This window comes from Varroa jacobsoni, unplaced genomic scaffold (assembly GCF_002532875.2).
Source record: "Varroa jacobsoni isolate VJ856 unplaced genomic scaffold, vjacob_1.0 scaffold_241, whole genome shotgun sequence".
NCBI lineage: Eukaryota > Metazoa > Arthropoda > Arachnida > Mesostigmata > Varroidae > Varroa > Varroa jacobsoni.
In genome coordinates this window covers 1-18,935 of record NW_019213143.1, presented here as the reverse complement: position 1 = coordinate 18,935, position 18,935 = coordinate 1, and the positions used below count along the sequence as shown (strand labels likewise).

General features: G+C 43.8%; 2 protein-coding genes and 1 long non-coding RNA gene across 4 annotated transcripts in view; 1 reads left to right on the top strand and 2 right to left on the bottom strand.

The window, feature by feature from the left end:
- LOC111273965 (G1/S-specific cyclin-D2) overlaps positions 1-1,129 on the bottom strand; it is a 24,948-nt gene extending 23,819 nt beyond the window's left edge. Inside the window, exon 1 of the mRNA XM_022856006.2 lies at positions 342-1,129. Coding sequence (XP_022711741.1) covers positions 342-581 — 240 coding nt within the window. The 5' untranslated portion in view covers positions 582-1,129. The remainder of the gene's footprint in view (positions 1-341) is intronic.
- PolG2 (DNA polymerase subunit gamma-2, mitochondrial) overlaps positions 1-6,707 on the top strand; it is a 13,885-nt gene extending 7,178 nt beyond the window's left edge. The window contains exons 1-2 of one of the 2 annotated variants that reach the window (XM_022856003.2): positions 1,580-1,725; positions 5,298-6,707. In XM_022856003.2, the coding sequence (XP_022711738.1) occupies positions 1,703-1,725; positions 5,298-6,372 (1,098 nt within the window). In that variant the 5' untranslated portion in view covers positions 1,580-1,702 and the 3' untranslated portion in view covers positions 6,373-6,707. Of the gene's footprint in view, positions 1-1,579; positions 1,726-5,297 lie in introns of those variants that run through there. The other variant, XM_022856004.2, reaches the window with a different exon arrangement.
- Positions 6,708-9,351: 2,644 nt separating this feature from the next.
- LOC111273966 (uncharacterized) lies at positions 9,352-14,480 on the bottom strand. The gene is made up of 2 exons (XR_002688134.2): positions 10,500-14,480; positions 9,352-10,242 (listed from the first exon to the last, which is right to left on the bottom strand). It is a non-coding gene; the product is annotated as an uncharacterized LOC111273966 (long non-coding RNA).
- Positions 14,481-18,935: the final 4,455 nt, after the last annotated feature.

Below are 18,935 nucleotides of genomic sequence, written 5' to 3'. Positions count from 1 at the left end.
TATATATCCTCTACGAAATTAATCATTGAACTTATTGTTTGATTGCGTACTGTTTTTTACTAGCAAAGAAGTAAATGTAACATACGAGAAATGGGTTTAAAATCATACAGCCTCAATAAAACGACCATTCCCCGTTACGAGAGCGTATGATAAAATGTAATGGCGAAGCAATCACACCATTAAGTCATTCATAAACAACATTCAAAATGCTCTCTATGTATTTTCCTTTGAGAGATGCTACAACAGACGTCCTAAACACGTTTGTTACATGGAATAAATGGCAAATACAATAGTACACAGCCTGGGTGGGAAATGCCTGGTCAGACCAGATTTTAACTCACCTCGAGCATCCAGTTGGCAACGATTCGTCGCATGTTTGGCTGCAGATCAGTCTGAACCCGCTGGAAAAGTCTGGCATCAACGGAATGGTTCTTTTGGTGTTCCTCGAGCTCTAGCAAGTTCCTTAACACTCTTGAACTTTCGTCGAACAAGGCAGTATCTCGTAATGCGAGGCGATCGTGAACTGACTGGTAGTGAACTTCGCTAATTGCTTTTTCTGTGCATATAAGATCCATCGTCATTGCGTAGATAACAGCGCACTTCGTGACAGCGGCTTCGTATTTTCTGTTGTGCTTCAAAGTAACTGTCACTTTAACTATCTCAGACAAATTGAAGATACAACGGCACGACACAGATTCTTGATGAACTTCTTCGAATAATTTCGAATTGCTGAACACACTTTTCACATGCGCGACGAACGCCAACGCCTGCAACACTTAAAATTAAACACACACTGCACCAGCCCGCTAAAATTCTCGGCTGTGCTAAGGCTCCCTGACAGAGATGGCTATTGCAACCTCCCACAGGTCTAGTATAAACTTTGGTAGATATTGGTGGAGTCACGGTAGGCAATTTCGCCCGTCACCTCTGTGATTGCCCGCCCTATATCTTTTTGGGCTGTGTAATTAACCAGCTTGTGTGATAGATTTGAATCGAACGATGAGACCCTACTGCTTATTTCTCTGCGACAAACTTGCCTTATTGTCATTGATGGTATACTTTAAAGATAGAGGTTGGTATTTGGTGCTTGGTTTTTTTTATCTTATAGAGACATGTTGCTTGATCCCGGTTTTCAGTGGGAATGAAAATCGACTAAGTGCTTGATGTTTACGGCCACGACCGAGGCGACATCTTTCGGAGAGGGTCGAAATCGCACCCTCTCCACTTGTAAGAGGCTGTTGCTCACTGCACACTTTCCTTCGCGCAGGCTGATTCGCACTTCCTGGCGGTCGACATGACTGGTTGTCCGTTCACGGGGAATGTTCCTGCCGCTATGAGCGCAGCTTCTGTCTCATCCGACTTTGCAGCGCGCATCGTCATTGTACCGTGTGTCCAGAAGCTACGTTTTTCGCCTGGTCGGCAACTGCCGCTACTCCGGTTCACAGTTTGCTGCCTAGCAGACATGTAGTTAGAGAGCTGAGCTGAACCCAGGATCCAAACAGAGTGGGAGCTCCCGAACCTAGAGGGCCTGCCCCTGTTGACTACTGTTGGGACGTGGCGATTTTTACTAAGCCTACGCTCTCCGTGGAGCTGCTATGTCTTTACAGGGGGTATTAGCAGCCAATGTAGTCCGTGAAACAGATGCTTGATTACTCCTCCTGACTTTGCGCTGCATTGGTAGAAAGCCCAACCATACTCACCGATGGGACAACCTGTTGCACATAAGTGAGTATGGACGAGTACGATGGCGGAACAAGGACCACGGCCTAATCCGTCTGCCCCAATTGCTTACTCCAGCTAATATAAGTTGCACTGTGTGCTCTTCTGTCGCAAACCACCGCTGTCCTCCTAATGGTTGAAAGGCATCAGGCGCATGTTAGTTGCATGAACTTTTCCATCCAGCAACGGGTGAAGTTGCCTGTGGTCGACACTGTTATTGTTGTTGATGGTGAAGACGTTTGCCTTTGTTCGTTACGATTCTCCGTTCGATTTTCACCGTGGCTTTCTCACGGCGGATCATCGGTGGAGCCGTTTAAAGGCGCGGTGAAACCTAAAATAGCGAAGTGTGACTCGCCTCACATCATTCCAGTTCCTCTTCTTGCATTGCCTTGAAGCGTCGCTGGCGATACGGACGTCTTCACCAGATCTGTCTGCTATGACAGGATAGGTGCGCGCTTGGACTAAATTTCACACTGTTGTTGTTGTTGTTGGGTAGGGAGGATTTTATGTGGGATGAGGCGTCACAACAATATCCATATAGATACAGTGGTAACATTTCTAGTGAGCTGCAGTTGTTATGTAGAGGTGGATATGTTGACAAAATGTTATCTATCGCGACGCGATAGCACCTGTCGAGGACTCGAAGTGTTACATATTGAATATACATTTTATAGTCTTATAAACGTCATTGGTCATATACGCAGTCAGTTTTTGAATTTAATGTTATTATTTCTTTTCTAAATATTGCCTATATCGACGCAAATAGCGCTTCATCCAGTAACCTACGACCAAATAACTTCCACAGCATGACACGGTTCCCACAGGATAGCATGTCTCTATTCAACTATTTTCGCGGCAGGACTATATCGTGGCCGTTCCTTAATGTTCCTACCCTTCTGTAGCTATACAGAACAACCTCACTTCAAATAATAATAAGCTATTGTCAGCCATCAAAGATTCAAAAGCTCACCCGTCAATTATCGTTATTTCATTCCTATTCTCTTTCATGATTTGCCCCGGGCATACGTCATGCAGCTTTACACCTAACCAAATCTGCACTTCCTTTGGATTACTTCGCGTCATTTCGACTGTTAGCAGAAGCGCTTGAAGAGTTGAAAAAAATAGACAACGTAGCAGAACTAGCATCGAACGAAACTAAGCATCAGCCTATGTATGCCCTTTGTCTTCTATATTTCGAGTTTTAAGTCCAGTAACGGCTTTTGCCGTCCCGTCAGCACGTAACGAAATCCGCCTGTCTGTCTGTTTACGCTCGGATTTGAACCTAGACTACAACCTCGACGATTCGCCAACGATGCTATCGCTAGAGAGAGGGATTAATCATATTCATTTTTGTGTAGCCTTGCGGACCTTGTCATTGAAAGATAAGTTCATTTCTAGCCAACCTATGAACCGCAAGCAATTAAATGTCACCAGATCAAACGTTGGTTCGCTAAGGCCGGAAAGTTCAGGCTGCCTGACGTGCACGAATGTAGCTATGCTAACCGAGCGTCAAGGTGTTTTCTCGAAGACTGACTTTGCGGTATTCATAAATGTCTACTTCTTCCAATGTACGTTCAATTCTAATAAATACGCTGTTACCATTCTCGCTGCTCACGCTTCAAATAGTCCTAGCAGGCATCGGAAAAGGCACTATCCAAATCGCATTGTCGTGGTTGAATAACCCATGCATTGCTCCCTAGCAAATTTTAGCGATTAAGTGAGCTGGGCAGTAATTATGTACAAGACGTTCCAACCCTGAATGCAGTTGATCGTAGTGGGTAATTAGCATATGCTAAAGATGTGTTACTTTCTAGTATACCCTCTGCCCGACCTTTCATATATGGATGATATTGGATTCATTCTTGTTTCCCACCATTGGCAGGTGTCGAATCCGAGCTAGGTTTAAGAGCAGACCAGGATGATCGACGAGAGGAGAAAAAGATTTTCCCAACGAACGGCTATGGCACGACTTCCGAAACTATCTTGCAACTGAAGGATATATGCTTGTGTAGTCCTCGTCATAGACACAGTGATAGGGGTTGGCGTTGGTTTGAAGTGACCGCAACAGCGGCGGTTGTAATCTTCGTCTATTTATTTCGCTTTGCTTTATGGTTCTTCTTTTGTCAAGAGTCGTTTCTTGGTAGATATTGCCGCTATATAAATTGCCATCGGCGTTGCAATAGTAGCTACAGTCAACCTCTACATTTTAGTATTCCAATCAACGCTTTTTCGAACAGGTTTGTCAGCCAGATGAATGCCTCTTCGAGGCAAAATCCATCGTGGACTCAAAGGTGTAGTTAGCACTCGCCTGCTCCCGTAGCTTTATCAGTTGGCGGTCCCCTTTGTGTACTACAACTACTATATAGTTTACTACGGTTTCAGCTGGCCGCAAATAGGTGGTCTAACCCATCTTTCCTTAACGCAAGAAAAATCCGCGCGAAACTGCCTTGGCTTCTAGAGTCACACGCGGTCGCTACATATTACCGATACACAGCCCAGAATGGGTACAGGGCAACCTACAACAAAATTTTGCAGTAGACAGCGGATTAAGACGTATCGACGCGGCATAACCAAGACGTCTTTCGCCTTCGAACTACCACCGTCTTGTTTTTGTCCTTCTCTTTAGGGACACTGAGAAAGGACTGCAGTCAGTGCAGAACATTCATGAACCAATGCATGTCCTACGAGTATACAGTTGTACAACGACGCGATCGTCGTGTTCACCGTCCTCTACTATACGTACTGTGTTACGTTTCGGTTGTTCCGATGGCCAGTCAACATTGCACACCTAGTAGCATCGTTTGCCTATTTGCCATATTATAGACTGTCAAGTAATTGTCGCGACGTACGTGATTAGCCGTATGTAGATTCGTCTAATATTTGTCGTTCAGGCGATGAAACGCTATTTTAATGGCAAGACGAAGGGTGAAAGTTAGAGAAAGATATGAGTAAGTCTGTAGGTCAAGACGCCATCGATGGATGTATAAGCATTACGATGTCCAGGCGCACTGTGGTCACCCTATAATAAATGTAACGGTGCCCATTTGGCCAATATCAACTGCAATAGGCTGTTGGGTGGATATGAACTACCGCCACAGCTGTCGATGATGTTGATGACGGCATTTGTACTGCTGGGCCAGGAGTCGTCCCGTCTAAAACTTGCAGGAATTGCAGTTTCAGCTAGTCTTTTCAAGAACGTCGAAAACAATCTAACGGCTCGTTGAAGACTAGATCCCAGTGAAGTGATGCCGTTTGTGGCTCTTTGGTAATGTTGTTATCGGCCCAACATTCGTACGGCGACATATAGATTTGCTGCTGGTCGTCTTTTATGCAGGATCTACGATTCGTTTGAACAAAACGGTTTCACACTAGATTCTTTGCTTTTAGTAAGCGTCAACAATGGAAAAGACATTCTAGCCTCGTTATTGTTGTCGTGATTGTATCTCTATTTTTGTTATTATTGCTAGGTAAGATTATGTAATTGGGTCGACTTTAATGAGCCCAGCCTAGTCCAGTACTCTTTTCAGACTACGTCTCAACAGCTAACTAGACTCCTTGTGTTGCTGGTTTATTTTCAGGCGAAGACTGAACACGCCAATGGCAGGTATCCTTCGTTTCGGACTGCCTACTTCCCTCCGACATAACATTACTTCGTTATGGCTTAGGTCTCTACTATGCTGTCCTAACAGCACTAACGTTTGTGGTGGACAGGACCTCGTTCAGGCCATTTTTAAGGACAAAACCTTCGCCACCATCGGAGTAGCCACTCCTGAAGCGGATCGACTAACACACACGTTTATCGCTGTACAAGACGACTTTCGTTGGTTTGATTTTTGGACCCGCGAAAGGCGACTCTGGTGGAAACGATTTAGCCATAACTGTTCGAGATTCGAAGATGTTCGAGTTGACATCGACCACAGTCAAATTGTCTACAAGCGAGATAACATAGTCGAGACCCTAATTAGAAAAAAACAAGGTTCAACAACGGTCATAAGTAGTCATATTGAACTCGGTGAGGCTGTCCGATGTTTGCTGGATGACGCTCGTTGTGAAACTATTAAGGATACTCCATGTTTTCGATTGCACTATCAGCTTGTCCCGTACCAAGTATCGGTTACAGTGGCATCAGAGAAACTCAGACCTCGTGCAGACGAGATCCTAACAAATTTGAAAAAATCGAATGTTCGGTGCTTGCCAACGGTCAGTGTTACCCCAGCCGTCACGCCGCAAGTGTTCCAAGATGAGGATTTTCTAGGTGTGTACTTCAATGTTTACATAGATGAAGACACACCTGAGACCAGCGTTGTCAAAGTACGGAATCGAGATACGGCAAGCTCGGAATATATGTATATCCATCAGGTTGTTCCACTATTAGCGAGGTACCTAAAAACGGAGATGGCTTACCCCTGCGAAAAGTACATCGCACAGAAGGAGTCGGAACAAGATGCACAGTCAACACAAATCCGCGTACCTAAGGCGATACAAGCGAAGAAGAAGACAGTACAGCCGGTGCAAGACATAGCGTCGGACCAAGATAAACGAATTTGTTCTGTTACCAATCACGAAGACCCTTTCAACTCTAAAGGCGATCGGACTACAAAGCGAAGGCTGATTCTAAAGAAAGGCGCTCGTAAATCGTCTAAGTCAGAATAAGGAAATGGTTTGTTGGCTACAAGAGACCATTGTTCTTTGCACGCGCAGCTGCATCGTCCTCAGATTTGTATAGGGCAATTTTTGTTAGCCGTAAGGTCATCTCGCGACAACCTGCGAATGCATTTTTATGGAGAGAACACTATTTTTTAGTACGATCAACAACGTTCACGATCTAACCGGATATTGTCCAGCTAAACTGAAGTAATCGTTCTTTCCTATTGCTAGGGATTGTATCTGAATTCGTCAATAGCTTTGTTAAAAGATAACGCCTCGGATTCCTATATTAACAATACAACAAGGCAATAAACAAAAGTGCCAGGATTCAGTTATTTTCAGCTTTGTGTGTTGTAGTTTCTGTGCCTAGTAAAAGTTAATAATATTCTGTCAGCGAGCCCTTGTACTAGTTATACGGAATGTTCAAGTGGAAAATTTCACTTCTTTCTATCAAGCAGTTGCAAAGGCATCCCCTTACGAAAGGAAGCGCCTTCATAGTAACTAGGACAATACAGTAACCGTCATAGTAAAAAAAATCCAGAATTTAACTTATAGTTGTGACCTGTCCCCAGAAAACACGGAATGCAGTTAATACTATCGTAACTGTTCAAGTCTTATTTAAGTCAGCGTGCACTTGTGCTAAATCAGACTAAGTGTATTTCTGACCCGCTAAAGCCACTAGCTTTGTGCAATAAATTTGCAACTTCAGAGGGCATCGAACCTATTGAGGAAATCATCAAGCACTAGATGGGGTACTTTTTCTGACTATCGACTCATCACCAAGGTTACACATGACCAATACCGACACATAAAAGATATATCTAGTCAACCTTAAATATATCGCAAACCACAGAGAAATGATGAGCGAGACAGCCTACATGTAGCGTTTCTCTTTCTTCGAGTTTTATCCTGTTAAGTGTTGACTTTATTCTCGATCTATTATCATACGTATATTGTTGAGATTTTGTAAAGAAACGGGTGAGTAAATGCGCCAGCCGGTCCTGGCACTTAGCCATCACCTTCCTGTCGAGAGGTCCATCGTAGCCAGTTATATGCAAGAATGTTGGCGATAGTGGGGAACGCTAAAAAGGCTTATGGATATGAATGACGTGGGGATGCTACATCGACGGTGATGACGCCATAGTTGAAAAGTGTTTACAATAACATATTGAGCTTCAAGAGCAGCCGCAGCGTTCGACCTCGTCGATTGCCACTGGGAGAGACTCTGAGTGTTATTGGCGCCTTTCAGTGTGAGACCTAGCGCGGCGACGACGTCGCAAGACGTCATTAAATGGGAGGTCCTGGTTATACGTGTCGAGACAGATGCGACCGGAGACGCGAGACAGTCGACCTGGCGTTGTACCGGTACGAAGTAACCAATGCTGGCCATGGTCAAAGACGGTGAAAGTTGAATATCGTCGCAAGCATAATACGTCCTTGTGTGCTTGCACACGTTTTGTCTGCCAGATGCAATTGTCTGTTCATCTGTATAGCTGTTATCCCAATTTAGATGAATATCGTCTACTTGTGGCCTGTCTGCGCTCTTCTTTGTTCACTTTATCGGTAGAGTGATACAATAGCCTGTGCTTATTCAAGCTGTAATAGCTATTAATAATGTCTGCAACCTGCAAGCTTCATTTGTTCTACCATCCGATGCTGTCGAGCTTTGCTTACTAATGGAAGGCTTCATATGTTGATGTCAGCTTAGAGAGCCATCGGTGTACCACAACACGTGCATAGATTTATATCTAATACTCGAAACTCGTTCTTTTGAAATGTTGAAGAAACCCTCGATGTCTGTTGTTGGAGTCGCTGGCCGAAGCAGACCGACATCGTTTGCCTATAATCCCGGCCACCCCACCGTTCGGTGCTACTATTCCTCAACATCCTTTGATACAGGTGGGGGGAGGAATCGCTTCTAGAATCTCTGTGGGATTGCTTACATATGATCAAGCTAGTTGCTCCTAAACCTTCTATTTGGCGTTCTTAGAAGAAATGCTAATATAAGACACAGACGATCATAAAGCCAGACGCATAGAATCTATGGTAGGCTGAAAGAGACGTTTAAATCACCTTATGAGCGCAGCTTCAAGTTGGATTAAATATTTAGAGGACTTGAACTGCAGTCTCAAAATAAATACTATGCAGCAATCCTTGCGACGATGAACGCCATATATGGAGGCCTTAACTCTGCGGGAAGTTCAAAACCGTTCTCCCCAAGAGCAATGTAGTGGGCACAAAGAGGAAGCAGATATCCCTTAGTAACCAACATGTTGGCCGGAAGACCCCAGAAACGAATAGGGTGAAACAAGTGTTCTGATGTGACGGAAGAGCAATGCTTGTAATATTCCACGATCATACAGGACGTGTTCTAGCGCTCAAGTGCTGTTACTAATAAAAAAAAAAGTTAAACTTTATTAAAACGCTGTCTAAGGCTTGGTTACCTTATAACCGCTAAATCGCAGACAAAAGCTGATCCTTTTCGGCATTTCGAAAACGCATCTATATAATGTGGAAGCACACTGTACATGCATAAGCGTAAAGTTGTTCGGTCTGATAAGTTGTTGCTTTTGACAATTACTTTTTGATGGGAGTTCTACAGTAGTTCACCTACGTCTTGTGGGCAAACGATACCAAGGAATTAGCCATGTCGACTACGAAAATCGGATACAAACGTAAGACATATATTTTTATGATATAAACAGTGGAAATATACTTTGTATCTCTTTACAGGCCCGATACTATTTGTCATTAAATCCGAGACCCGGTTTAAATTTGAAGGTTGTTTATACCCAAAGCCTTTTCTTCTCGTTCCCTTTATTCAATCCGTGGCACCACCTCATTAATAAAGCAATTTCAATAAAGTGTTATAAAATTAGAAAAGTTTAATAGAGTATGCATTTTCAAAATACTTTTCGAGATTTCGATCCCGGAATGACCAGAGCATGTATATTATAAGGGAGCAAGCATTATACCGAACGTAGATAATGCTAACAACAGCATTATTCGTTTTATTTAATATTACTATTTCATATATTGCCTCATTAAGCCTCTGCAACTTCAGTAGTTATCTAAAGTCGTCAATTACCGGATACTGTAAATGTAGACGCGGTGGTTATAAATAGGATATGTTTTGAAACGGATTAATATTGCAAGTTATGTACCGTAACGTAAGCTTGTAACTACTTCACTGCAGGTATCTTGCTCTTTTTCAATCAAAGATTGAATCGATCGCCCGCATATAGCTTATGACATGGTAGTTCCGTGTCCGTATTGATTGAATAGAAAGCACCGTACAGATAGCAGCCGAAGAATGACTACCACACCTCGTATAACCTATCCATTTGGTTGTCATCATCAGTTGTATCTCTTGTCTCTTAATCACCGTAAGAAAATTGAGGACAATCACCGTGGACAAATTCATCAAGCCACTATCGCTTTTAAACTTGCCAAACGCATTTCGTTCAGATGCGAACACAGCATATAGCAATTTTCCAATCGTCAAGTAAAAATAACTCCGCACTGCTGGGAATATAATTCCCATAGCTCGAAGCATTCCGCGATCGGACTGTTGTATTGGCTGAGTGCCACGGATTACCGGGCGTTGACAGAAGCGCCTTCTGTCTAGAGACCTTTCACGATATTTCGATGTGGCCTAATCATTTGGGTCTGTTGGGTTGAGCTGTCAACAAATAAGTGGTAGAAAGATCTATGTGAACACACATTTTGTTTTTTACGGCGATAGTCTACCTGGTGTTGCCGTTAGGCATTGCTTCAGATGCATTTCATAGATCTGGTTACCGATCAGTGGCCACCTCGGAACCTTCGTCAAATGCGCGAAACGGTTTGTAGTCATAATGCCGTATGCCTTGTTCCCTGAAAATAAACAGCTATATTGTTTCTCACAGCAGCTTCCAAGGTCCTTATACCCTTTGTTTGATCCATCGCTTACTCAAAGCTGCCAGGTTCATGCAGCCCTAGCTATAAGGCGGAAGCTTAATATCGGTTAGTTGTCTACTCGAAACAAATGAGAAGACGACTCTGCTTAAGTATACGGCCGGAGGCCTTAGCTCCTGCTGAGGGCTTCGACAACGAGCATATGCCATTAAACTCCATCAGAAAAAAAACAGCACCTGGAACACAGGCGAAAATCATCATAATTTGAAGACTCATTTCAGGCACCATCACCACCATGTCGTTGTTGCTAATCAAATTAGGTAAATACAGACCTGGCACGAGAAACAGGGAGACCTCTAGCGGTACTTGAAGCAAAACTACACAAATATCAGCTGATGTGCCATATTAACGTGTTGCGTAAGATCCCGCCTGGGCACCAAACGCAGAAAACGTGTCGCGAAATGTGGAAAGCGTATCTATTCACATCGCAGTGTCTCAAGATTGGCATGGTCCTATGAAAATCATTCAGTTGACCTCAGCTGATGTGAATTTTCTCTAAGCGTAAATCACTTAGGAAGAGTCCAGCAACGATACATCATATTTACGATAGTCTTTCATCAATAATTACTAAAACCATCACAGGATAATTTAGAAATGTCATGCGGTCAATTCCGAAACTACTCAAATAGAAAGTGCACCCTACAGTTCTATTTATAGCGGCACGTCGATTATAAGAAGTATTTTCGGCACCTGGAGACAGGACAGACTCCAGGAAGCAGGAAATACGCAAATGAACTCAATATTTGTTTAGTATTTCTCTAGATTGGTTTTACGACTGATTTTTCTGGTTAGGATGAGAAAAAGGAATAGTAGCTTAGAATAGTGGCCTGTCATTGCATGTCGGCTGCCTGGACCTTTTGCTGTTGAAGATCACAAAGTGATCCTGATTGATTCAAATCCATTATTGTTTCGTCGTATATAAATGATACGCCCAGCGTATCTAGTAAGCCATGCCAACCTAATACGTTCGAAGAGACCCCATAATTGGCTAAAGAGACAATATACATGAAAGTGTTCAAGGACGCATGCTTGTTCTAAAAGTATAACTCGTTTATAGGGCAGCTCTACGGCACACTTTTCGAAATTGTGTGTTTCAATAAAGTGAATAATATTCCTATGATCGAGACGTGTTTTAGCGATTTTTTTTAAGTATATATTTAAATCATATAAACATATACGGTACCAGACGTAGAAGACTCAAAACGTTTATCTATTAAACGTATGCAACGCTCAGGCGTTGTTTCGGTTCTTACCCCGTTCATAACCCCGATTTCTAATTTACGACGACAAACGGCATGGCCGCAAGCAAACCATTCAACCTTTGATCATTACCAGTATCCATACGGGATCTGTATTACTTATTCTCAAGTACGTATCTAGCTTTCGTATGTATTCAATCGTATGCAGCTTGTCTGTGAGCAAAATAATATCGTTTATTATTATTCTTATTATTATATTCCTCCTATATATATTATTATTTCCCCCCTACTTTACCAGTGCCTTCGATGTTGGTTGGCGCCACTAGATGTAGTTCTCTCTGTATTTAGATCATGACGAGAGTGATCAGAAGCGACAATGATTTTTTTCATTTCTATGATATTTCTGTTTTTTTGAGTCGTTATTCTCTTCCACAGCTCGTACAAATAAGTGTTTTTCCGCTTAATATCTGAATATCTAGCCATTTACAGTATGCGCATACACGGTTTTTACCCCCCTGATCTGCACCAGTAGAACAAAGAATCTACCCGCTTTCATTCGTTACGTTCTATGTAAGCTCTTTATAAAGTTGGACAAACAACGCGTCGAGCTTCCATTGCCTTTCGTTGCTTTTGTATCAGCTAGTAAAAACTTCGTGCCAGCGTCACAGGTTCCTACGTAACAACGACAACTAGAAGTAGCTACCTCGCACGGCACATTGTGTTTGGTGCTCCCATCAACTGAACCCTTTTCGTTGCTCTTGTTCATTGCCTGTCTGATAGACAGTCGAACATTCCCCTTTTTCTGACCCCGGTTAAAGCGACGCCAAAATTAGGTGGTGCGCGAAAAGGACCACAACAACTAAACCATACTTTTATCGTCACTGGGCCGTCGGCAGCAGCCTTTGGCCTAGCGACAGCAGCTATTCCATTATATGGCACCCATTCTCAGACGCCCCGTCCCGTCCGATCGATTGCCGACAGCGCGCTAGGCTATCATCAGCTGTTTGCTTGATTTAAACAATCCAATCAATCGGATGGAATTGTTTGTTAGCTCAGGCTGGCTGGGAATCCTACTACTGCTAAGGGCCTGACCAACGACGGACTACAGCGCTCAAGCTACTGGTGGTCACTGCGGATCCTTCGGCCTACGCAAGTCTGTGACGCCTTTTCACATATTTTTTCTTGTCGCCATCAACATCAGTGCCAGAAGAAAACATCCACGCATGGTTAACTAGATGAGTGTAGTATGACGAACAAACGACTCGAATAAGCGCTAGCGACCGAATTGAACTGCGCAATTTCCTTTATCGCTATGAACGGTACCTATGTGAATCAGCGTGTCAGTCAGTCGGGTAGGCGGGAGGTCGATCGGTGGGTGAGTTACACATCGCATCTATCGTAGACAGTAACTACACGTCATCACAGACTACCATTTGGAGCGGGCTGAGACACAACCGTCGGGGTGACCCCGTGGCTGACGAGCAGGGTAGCAAAAGAACAAGCCGTCGTCGTTACTACTAATAACAACACCCGCACACAAGCAACCGGTACGAAGAACAACACACAAAGAAGTTAGCTGAATGTCTCTCCAGAACTGTGTCGTCGTTCGTTTTGGCGGGAAAACCGAATGTAGGCGCCGAACGCCGCGCGCAGGGCCTATGGCAGACGACCTATTGAGAGAGAGAGAAAGCTGGCAGAATGTCGACAACGATGATGATGCTGATGTGGTTGGTCTGCGTTATCCACGCGGACCCGACCAGGGATTACGTATTATTATTATAAATATTACTATGATACTATACTCTTACTTCCACTGTCACTATTTACACGAGCAGCATCAGCGGTAGATATTTCGAGAATAGGTCACTGGTGTACCGTGTAGCGGACATTAAAGTTGTTGTGACGATGAGCGGCAACGAAGGTGGCGCTGATGGTGCTAGCGATCACACCGCGCTTGTTGTGTCGAAGCTGGCGCGCTTTTTTTTTGTTGAGGTGCGAATGGTCGAGACTGGTCGAGCACGGGTTACCGCGCCGGGTTGCGCGTTCCACTAGGTGACTCCACGGATTTGTTGGCGCGGGCGCGCCCAGGTGACGGTGGCTGTTTGGAGAAGGCAGCCACAGCGACAGAAGCAGTCGAAGCAGCAACTATAACAGTGACTACGGCAACCGTTGGACAGGGGTTCGTCCGTTGGTTGCTTTGTGGGGCTGGGGCACGGCAGGCATGTCTATACAGGGGTACTACGCGGCTTTAAGATGAGCAGAATTACGACAAAATAGACTGCTCGAGAAATCCGAGGGCCGTGCGTCATTTGAAGAACGAGCGTCTAAACAAGTAGAAAGGGCCGGGTCTGTTTCGATTCTATCAATGGTAACACTGCTTGCAGAAATGACATCGATGGTAGTGGCCATGACGGGCAAAAAATGAAGAAATACAAAGAAGCAACTCAAAACATGAAAAATATGTGTGCCGTAAAACGAGTGTGTGTTTTTATGCCTTTAAATATAATGAAAGGATCGTATGTCAGAGGTGAACAGGTGGAAAAATTTACATGAATGTCACTTAAACAGAAAAAAAAAAGGGAAGCCGTCTCCTCTGCTGTTGTTGTTGTTGTTGAGATCAGGCCACGAAGTCGCCTGTTCGAATCCTATACGAGTAAACTGCGTAAATCTATACTGGTGTAGATAATGAAACACGAGAAAACCAGAAACAAGCTTACATCTAGATGTCTCGACTTTTACGTTTACATCGCCGCTAGATCTTTCCTGACGGTTGGCTTCCAACACGTAATGAAATGTGTCTACTCGAAGATTCGAACCTAGATCACCACGCAAATACGTTACCCAGCAAACGTTCACAGGGAAAAGATGTTTACACCTAATGTAATGTTAATAGAGGATCGTAAGCAACTCAGAATACATATAAAACTATTTTTGCTGGCCTTTTAATGCTCAGTTACCGGGAAAACGTTGATTTTTAATGTTGTTTTCTCTTTCGTTTATCTGTTAGAGTTAGTTCCCGAACACTGTAGGTATAGAAGCATGAACGATCGCTGTCAATTTTATGTAAAAGCAACAGATCACAAAGGAACTGATTTACGTGTTCAGTCAGAACAAAGGCAATAGGTACTATGACGTTCGTTTTGTGGACTGATTGGTAATCACTTAGTCTCCAGCCAAGAGGTGTCATAATTAGAAGTATAAGGAAAATATCGGATGCCGCCAAACATTCCTGGCCGCCTTGGCTTCGATCTATTTTATATTGAGACATTTATTGAATATATTATTTATTTACACTTAAGGATGAATCTATTTTCCTTAGTATCCACCTGATTCCTACCGTGGTTGGCTGTCAATTTCCGCTTAAATTCCTCACTTTTAAAGACAAGGCCCTTGTGAAAAGTCCGAGAAGTGACAGTACTTGATATTGTGAAACCCGGATTTGGTACTCGAATGTAAATCTGATTACTCAATATCTATTCAGCTCAGTCTGATTGTTCCTTGAAAGAGATCGTAGTACTCTTGCGAGACGCGGCTTGAGGTAGCATGGCCACACAGGCTTTTCAACACGCGCGTCAAACGACACACGTCTAACAATACGAGGACTGCATGAGCAATGCCTGCAGCTGCCGCAATGCTCGTAGCAGCCTCGACGGAGATAGCAAAAACCTTCAGTTATTTCTTTTTGTTGCTGGCAATCGCTTATCCTTTGTATTCGAATCGTGTAATACAACATTAGACTAACTTTCTGCGCCAAAAGTTGTAACTTTTCGTCGGACCATAGCTATGCATAGTGGAATAAGTCACGCCGAAGCTGCGTCGGAAACTGTTGCGATCGATCGGTTACCGCAGCGGCGGTCCCTGGAATCGCATTCCGTTATATCTCTCCTTAACGCGATAACAGCAGTAGCAGCAACATCAATAGTGATATGAGCATCTACATTGCCTCATCTTGGCTTAGTCTCTCTGACTACCTAGCCGTTTGTGTGCGTGCGTGCGTGCGTGTGTGCGTATGCCTGCATGAATGTATGTTTCGTCGTCGGTAAAACAGGTGGTATGACTCAACTTGTTCGTATATGTGTGTGTGTGTGTGTGTGTGTGTGTGTGTGTGTGTGTTTGTGGGTGTGCGTACATGTTTATGAACGCTATTTGTATATATAAATGCTTTCTAATGCCACCTCTCTCGGTAGTCTTTGTTTTTCTTCATTTTCACGAACCGTAGACGACCACTGACGACAGCTGAATACTATTATTATTTTCATGTATGATGATAATGGTTTGTCTGACGACGTCTGCCCGATTGGATGACGGCTCTGCGTATTCCTCGTAGAGCTTTCACCGGTATATTTTGCCACTTGGCAGTTGTTTCTGGAATAACTACATTCTCCATTGTGATGGTGGACATTGCAGTTGCGATTATGATGACGGTGCTGGCCGTTCTGGTGGTTTTTTGTTTGTCGTGTCTTTCTTTCGCCGCGGCCACAACCGTGATCGCTATTGCAAGCGGGCAAAATGCCTACAAGGATTTCCTATAACTAAGCGATGACGGCTGGCTGCGGGACGGCGACGAAAGCTGGAATGAAAATAAATAGTCAACCGTAATATGGTTTACGGCAGTATCCCGTTGTCTACCGATAAGTTGTGTTTGTTGTGCTCGAGCTTACCGATACGTTCTAGCGTTCCGTTCGTCGGCGGCTTTTACCTCCTGACTGCTTGGTTTATCCGACGAACTATGTTTAACACAGACACACAAACATGGAGATGCGAATAGACAAACCACACGCGACGACGTGGGGTTTAAAAAGAAAATTAAAATCATAACGGAACCAATCATTGCACAAGCGCTCGACGTAGACGATAGACTTGCGCGCATATCCAGATCGAAACTATATACAACAGTGTTTCAGTAACATAACCGACGGGTGCCCGATTCCTTCAAGAATTGTCAGTTCACCTGAAACATCTTCCCAAGCGTTTATGTCCTCCGAAAGGTTACTGCTTTACAGAAAGTGGTAAAAAATAAACTAGGAAAAAACTAGGAACAGGTTTGGCCTGGAAGGACGAAAATGTTAAATTTAATCAGTGGGGAAAAATGTGTAGAGACTCTACACAGTTCACAGGTAAACAACTAGGCTGAATAACAGGACCGGTGTCCATGAACACAAAAACATACGAATTTCCCCATAGTCGCGCTGGATTGGGCTGCATGAACCTTAATGTAGTCGTCGTCGTCGTTGTCGTCGTCAATGAACACAAAGCGATTACGAAATGATCGTTAGCTGTTGGGAAAAAGGAAGCAATGGAAATAGTAGAAATGCGTTTATTACTTTTTGAATTATAACCAATTTGGGACCCACTAAACCTATGTATCCTACATTCTTTGCTGCCTTTATGAATTAAGCAAGAATTTGTTTATTGAAAGCTTATATCCTGAAAGAAGCTAACGACAAATTCCTGACACGCCGAAGATCATCAAACTTGTTCAACCTATGCAACTATTTATGTACCCTCAATAAACATTTCTACTTACCAACGATTTCAATGAATTTGATCCCGTAACTATGCGAAACACTGGCTCTTGTAGGCAGGCACTGTCAAACGTCGTGAACAACCTTCAACTCTGCAGGAATTTGACACGAAAGAATGGCAAGAATGAGCCGCATTTGATATTTTGTCATACCACTGAATCATTCGCGTCGTGACCGTGAAAAATGGGCGGTACTTCTTCATGATTGAGATTACTGAGCGCATCTAGTCTATAGCGATCTGGTCGACGTTTCTCATCGCTAGGTTCAATCCCACGCAGTACCTGGAAAACACCCACCGAGTTCAGCTGATAGAGACGAGCCAGCGGCATCTCTTCGACGCGGCCGATGGCTACGGGTGTACTTGTTATAGAATGCATATATTTCTGATCATCATTGCCGCATCGAAGCTCAGCAGTGAGCAGCCGTCCGGGTCTTGTCGTCAGGACCCGGAGCAAATGTGTCGGACAGTGTCGACTTACCGATTCTCGGAGACACCACTGACCTTTCAAAGTTTCATTATTGACGATTCAAAGGCAGACGATTTAGGAAGTCAGGTCACCTACTTGGTCGGGTTCGACCATAACAGACGAGTCTATATTTAGTTAAAACCCCCCACTGGATACTCGCCTTTAGGTAATGGTCTCCAATAGACGCCTAAATGTAACTTTTTAATATATTAAAAAGACCAGACTTGGCAAGATCGAAGATTGCAAGACGTTTTTCAAATATCTTGCCGCTCTATAATACGGAATGGCATACGTACGTACGAAAATATCGACATAAATCGCTAATGCTAATTACGAGTAGAAACAGTTTCAAACGTTCTATTCCTGCCTGTTTCCCAGATTTTCTTTAGATATCGCGTTTACATACTGCCCGACAGGTGCGCTAAATGTTGGATCGTTCGTACATCAGCCTTCTGCGTTATTATAATCTCCGTTTTAATTTCCGCTTCATTAGTGCGGGGTAAATGGGTCGGAACGTGTGGAACTAATATATATGGGCTTCGTTCAAAGCCTCTATATATATGTTGTGGGCGCGTATGGTTACACTGACTCTAGCAATAGGAAACGTAATGTCAGTGAACCCTGTTATGTAATATGAGCGCTAAATCAGGAAATGTTTTAAGAGAGGTTTCTTAGCAGGCTGTCTATGTGTTGGTCTCGCTGCACTCAGTTGGACGTCCCGAAACAGACACCATCCGCTCAACGTTCCTGGGTCTTCTTCCTAGCGGTGCACATGTATGTGTTTCTTCTGAAGGTGTGCGCTCCGGAAGGCCGCTGCAGCATTTTTGATGAAACTGCCGTTACTGACTTTTGTTGCAGTGTAGCTTACCGAGTTCATGTAACGCTCATTTCGCATTTGACTGCCTCACTGGTATCGGTTTGAGCCCTGATCGACTAAGGATGACGTTTGGCTGACACGATACAAGATATCGCTGCGTGACGAACTTCGTCGCCAGCACAGGGCTGTTGCTGAGCTATTAGCGAGGGTCCCATTGTATTGCAAGGAAACTTCCCAGTAACGTGGTCAGGATCACAGGTAGTAGCCGCTGGTGTCATGCCGTACGGCGCTGTATTCGCTTTTTATCTTCACCTACACAGAATGGTACCTAAACGCGCCCGGTGTCATCTTTCTGACGACAGCAGACAGGCTCCATTATGATCCGCCCCGTCACTCCTTGTACACTGTGTATTGCTAGTCAATGCAACTGGAATCGCCATCGCATAGCGGTCGTCTTGTTAGCTGAATTAGTGTAGCTTCCGAAGCTGATTTTAGTCAAGCTGACGTCTTCGCTCTATTTATAGAGCGACAAACAAAACTAGAATAGCGGATTCGCATCGAGCGTATTGCAAAGCCTTACTATTTCCATTGTCGAGTCTCTATA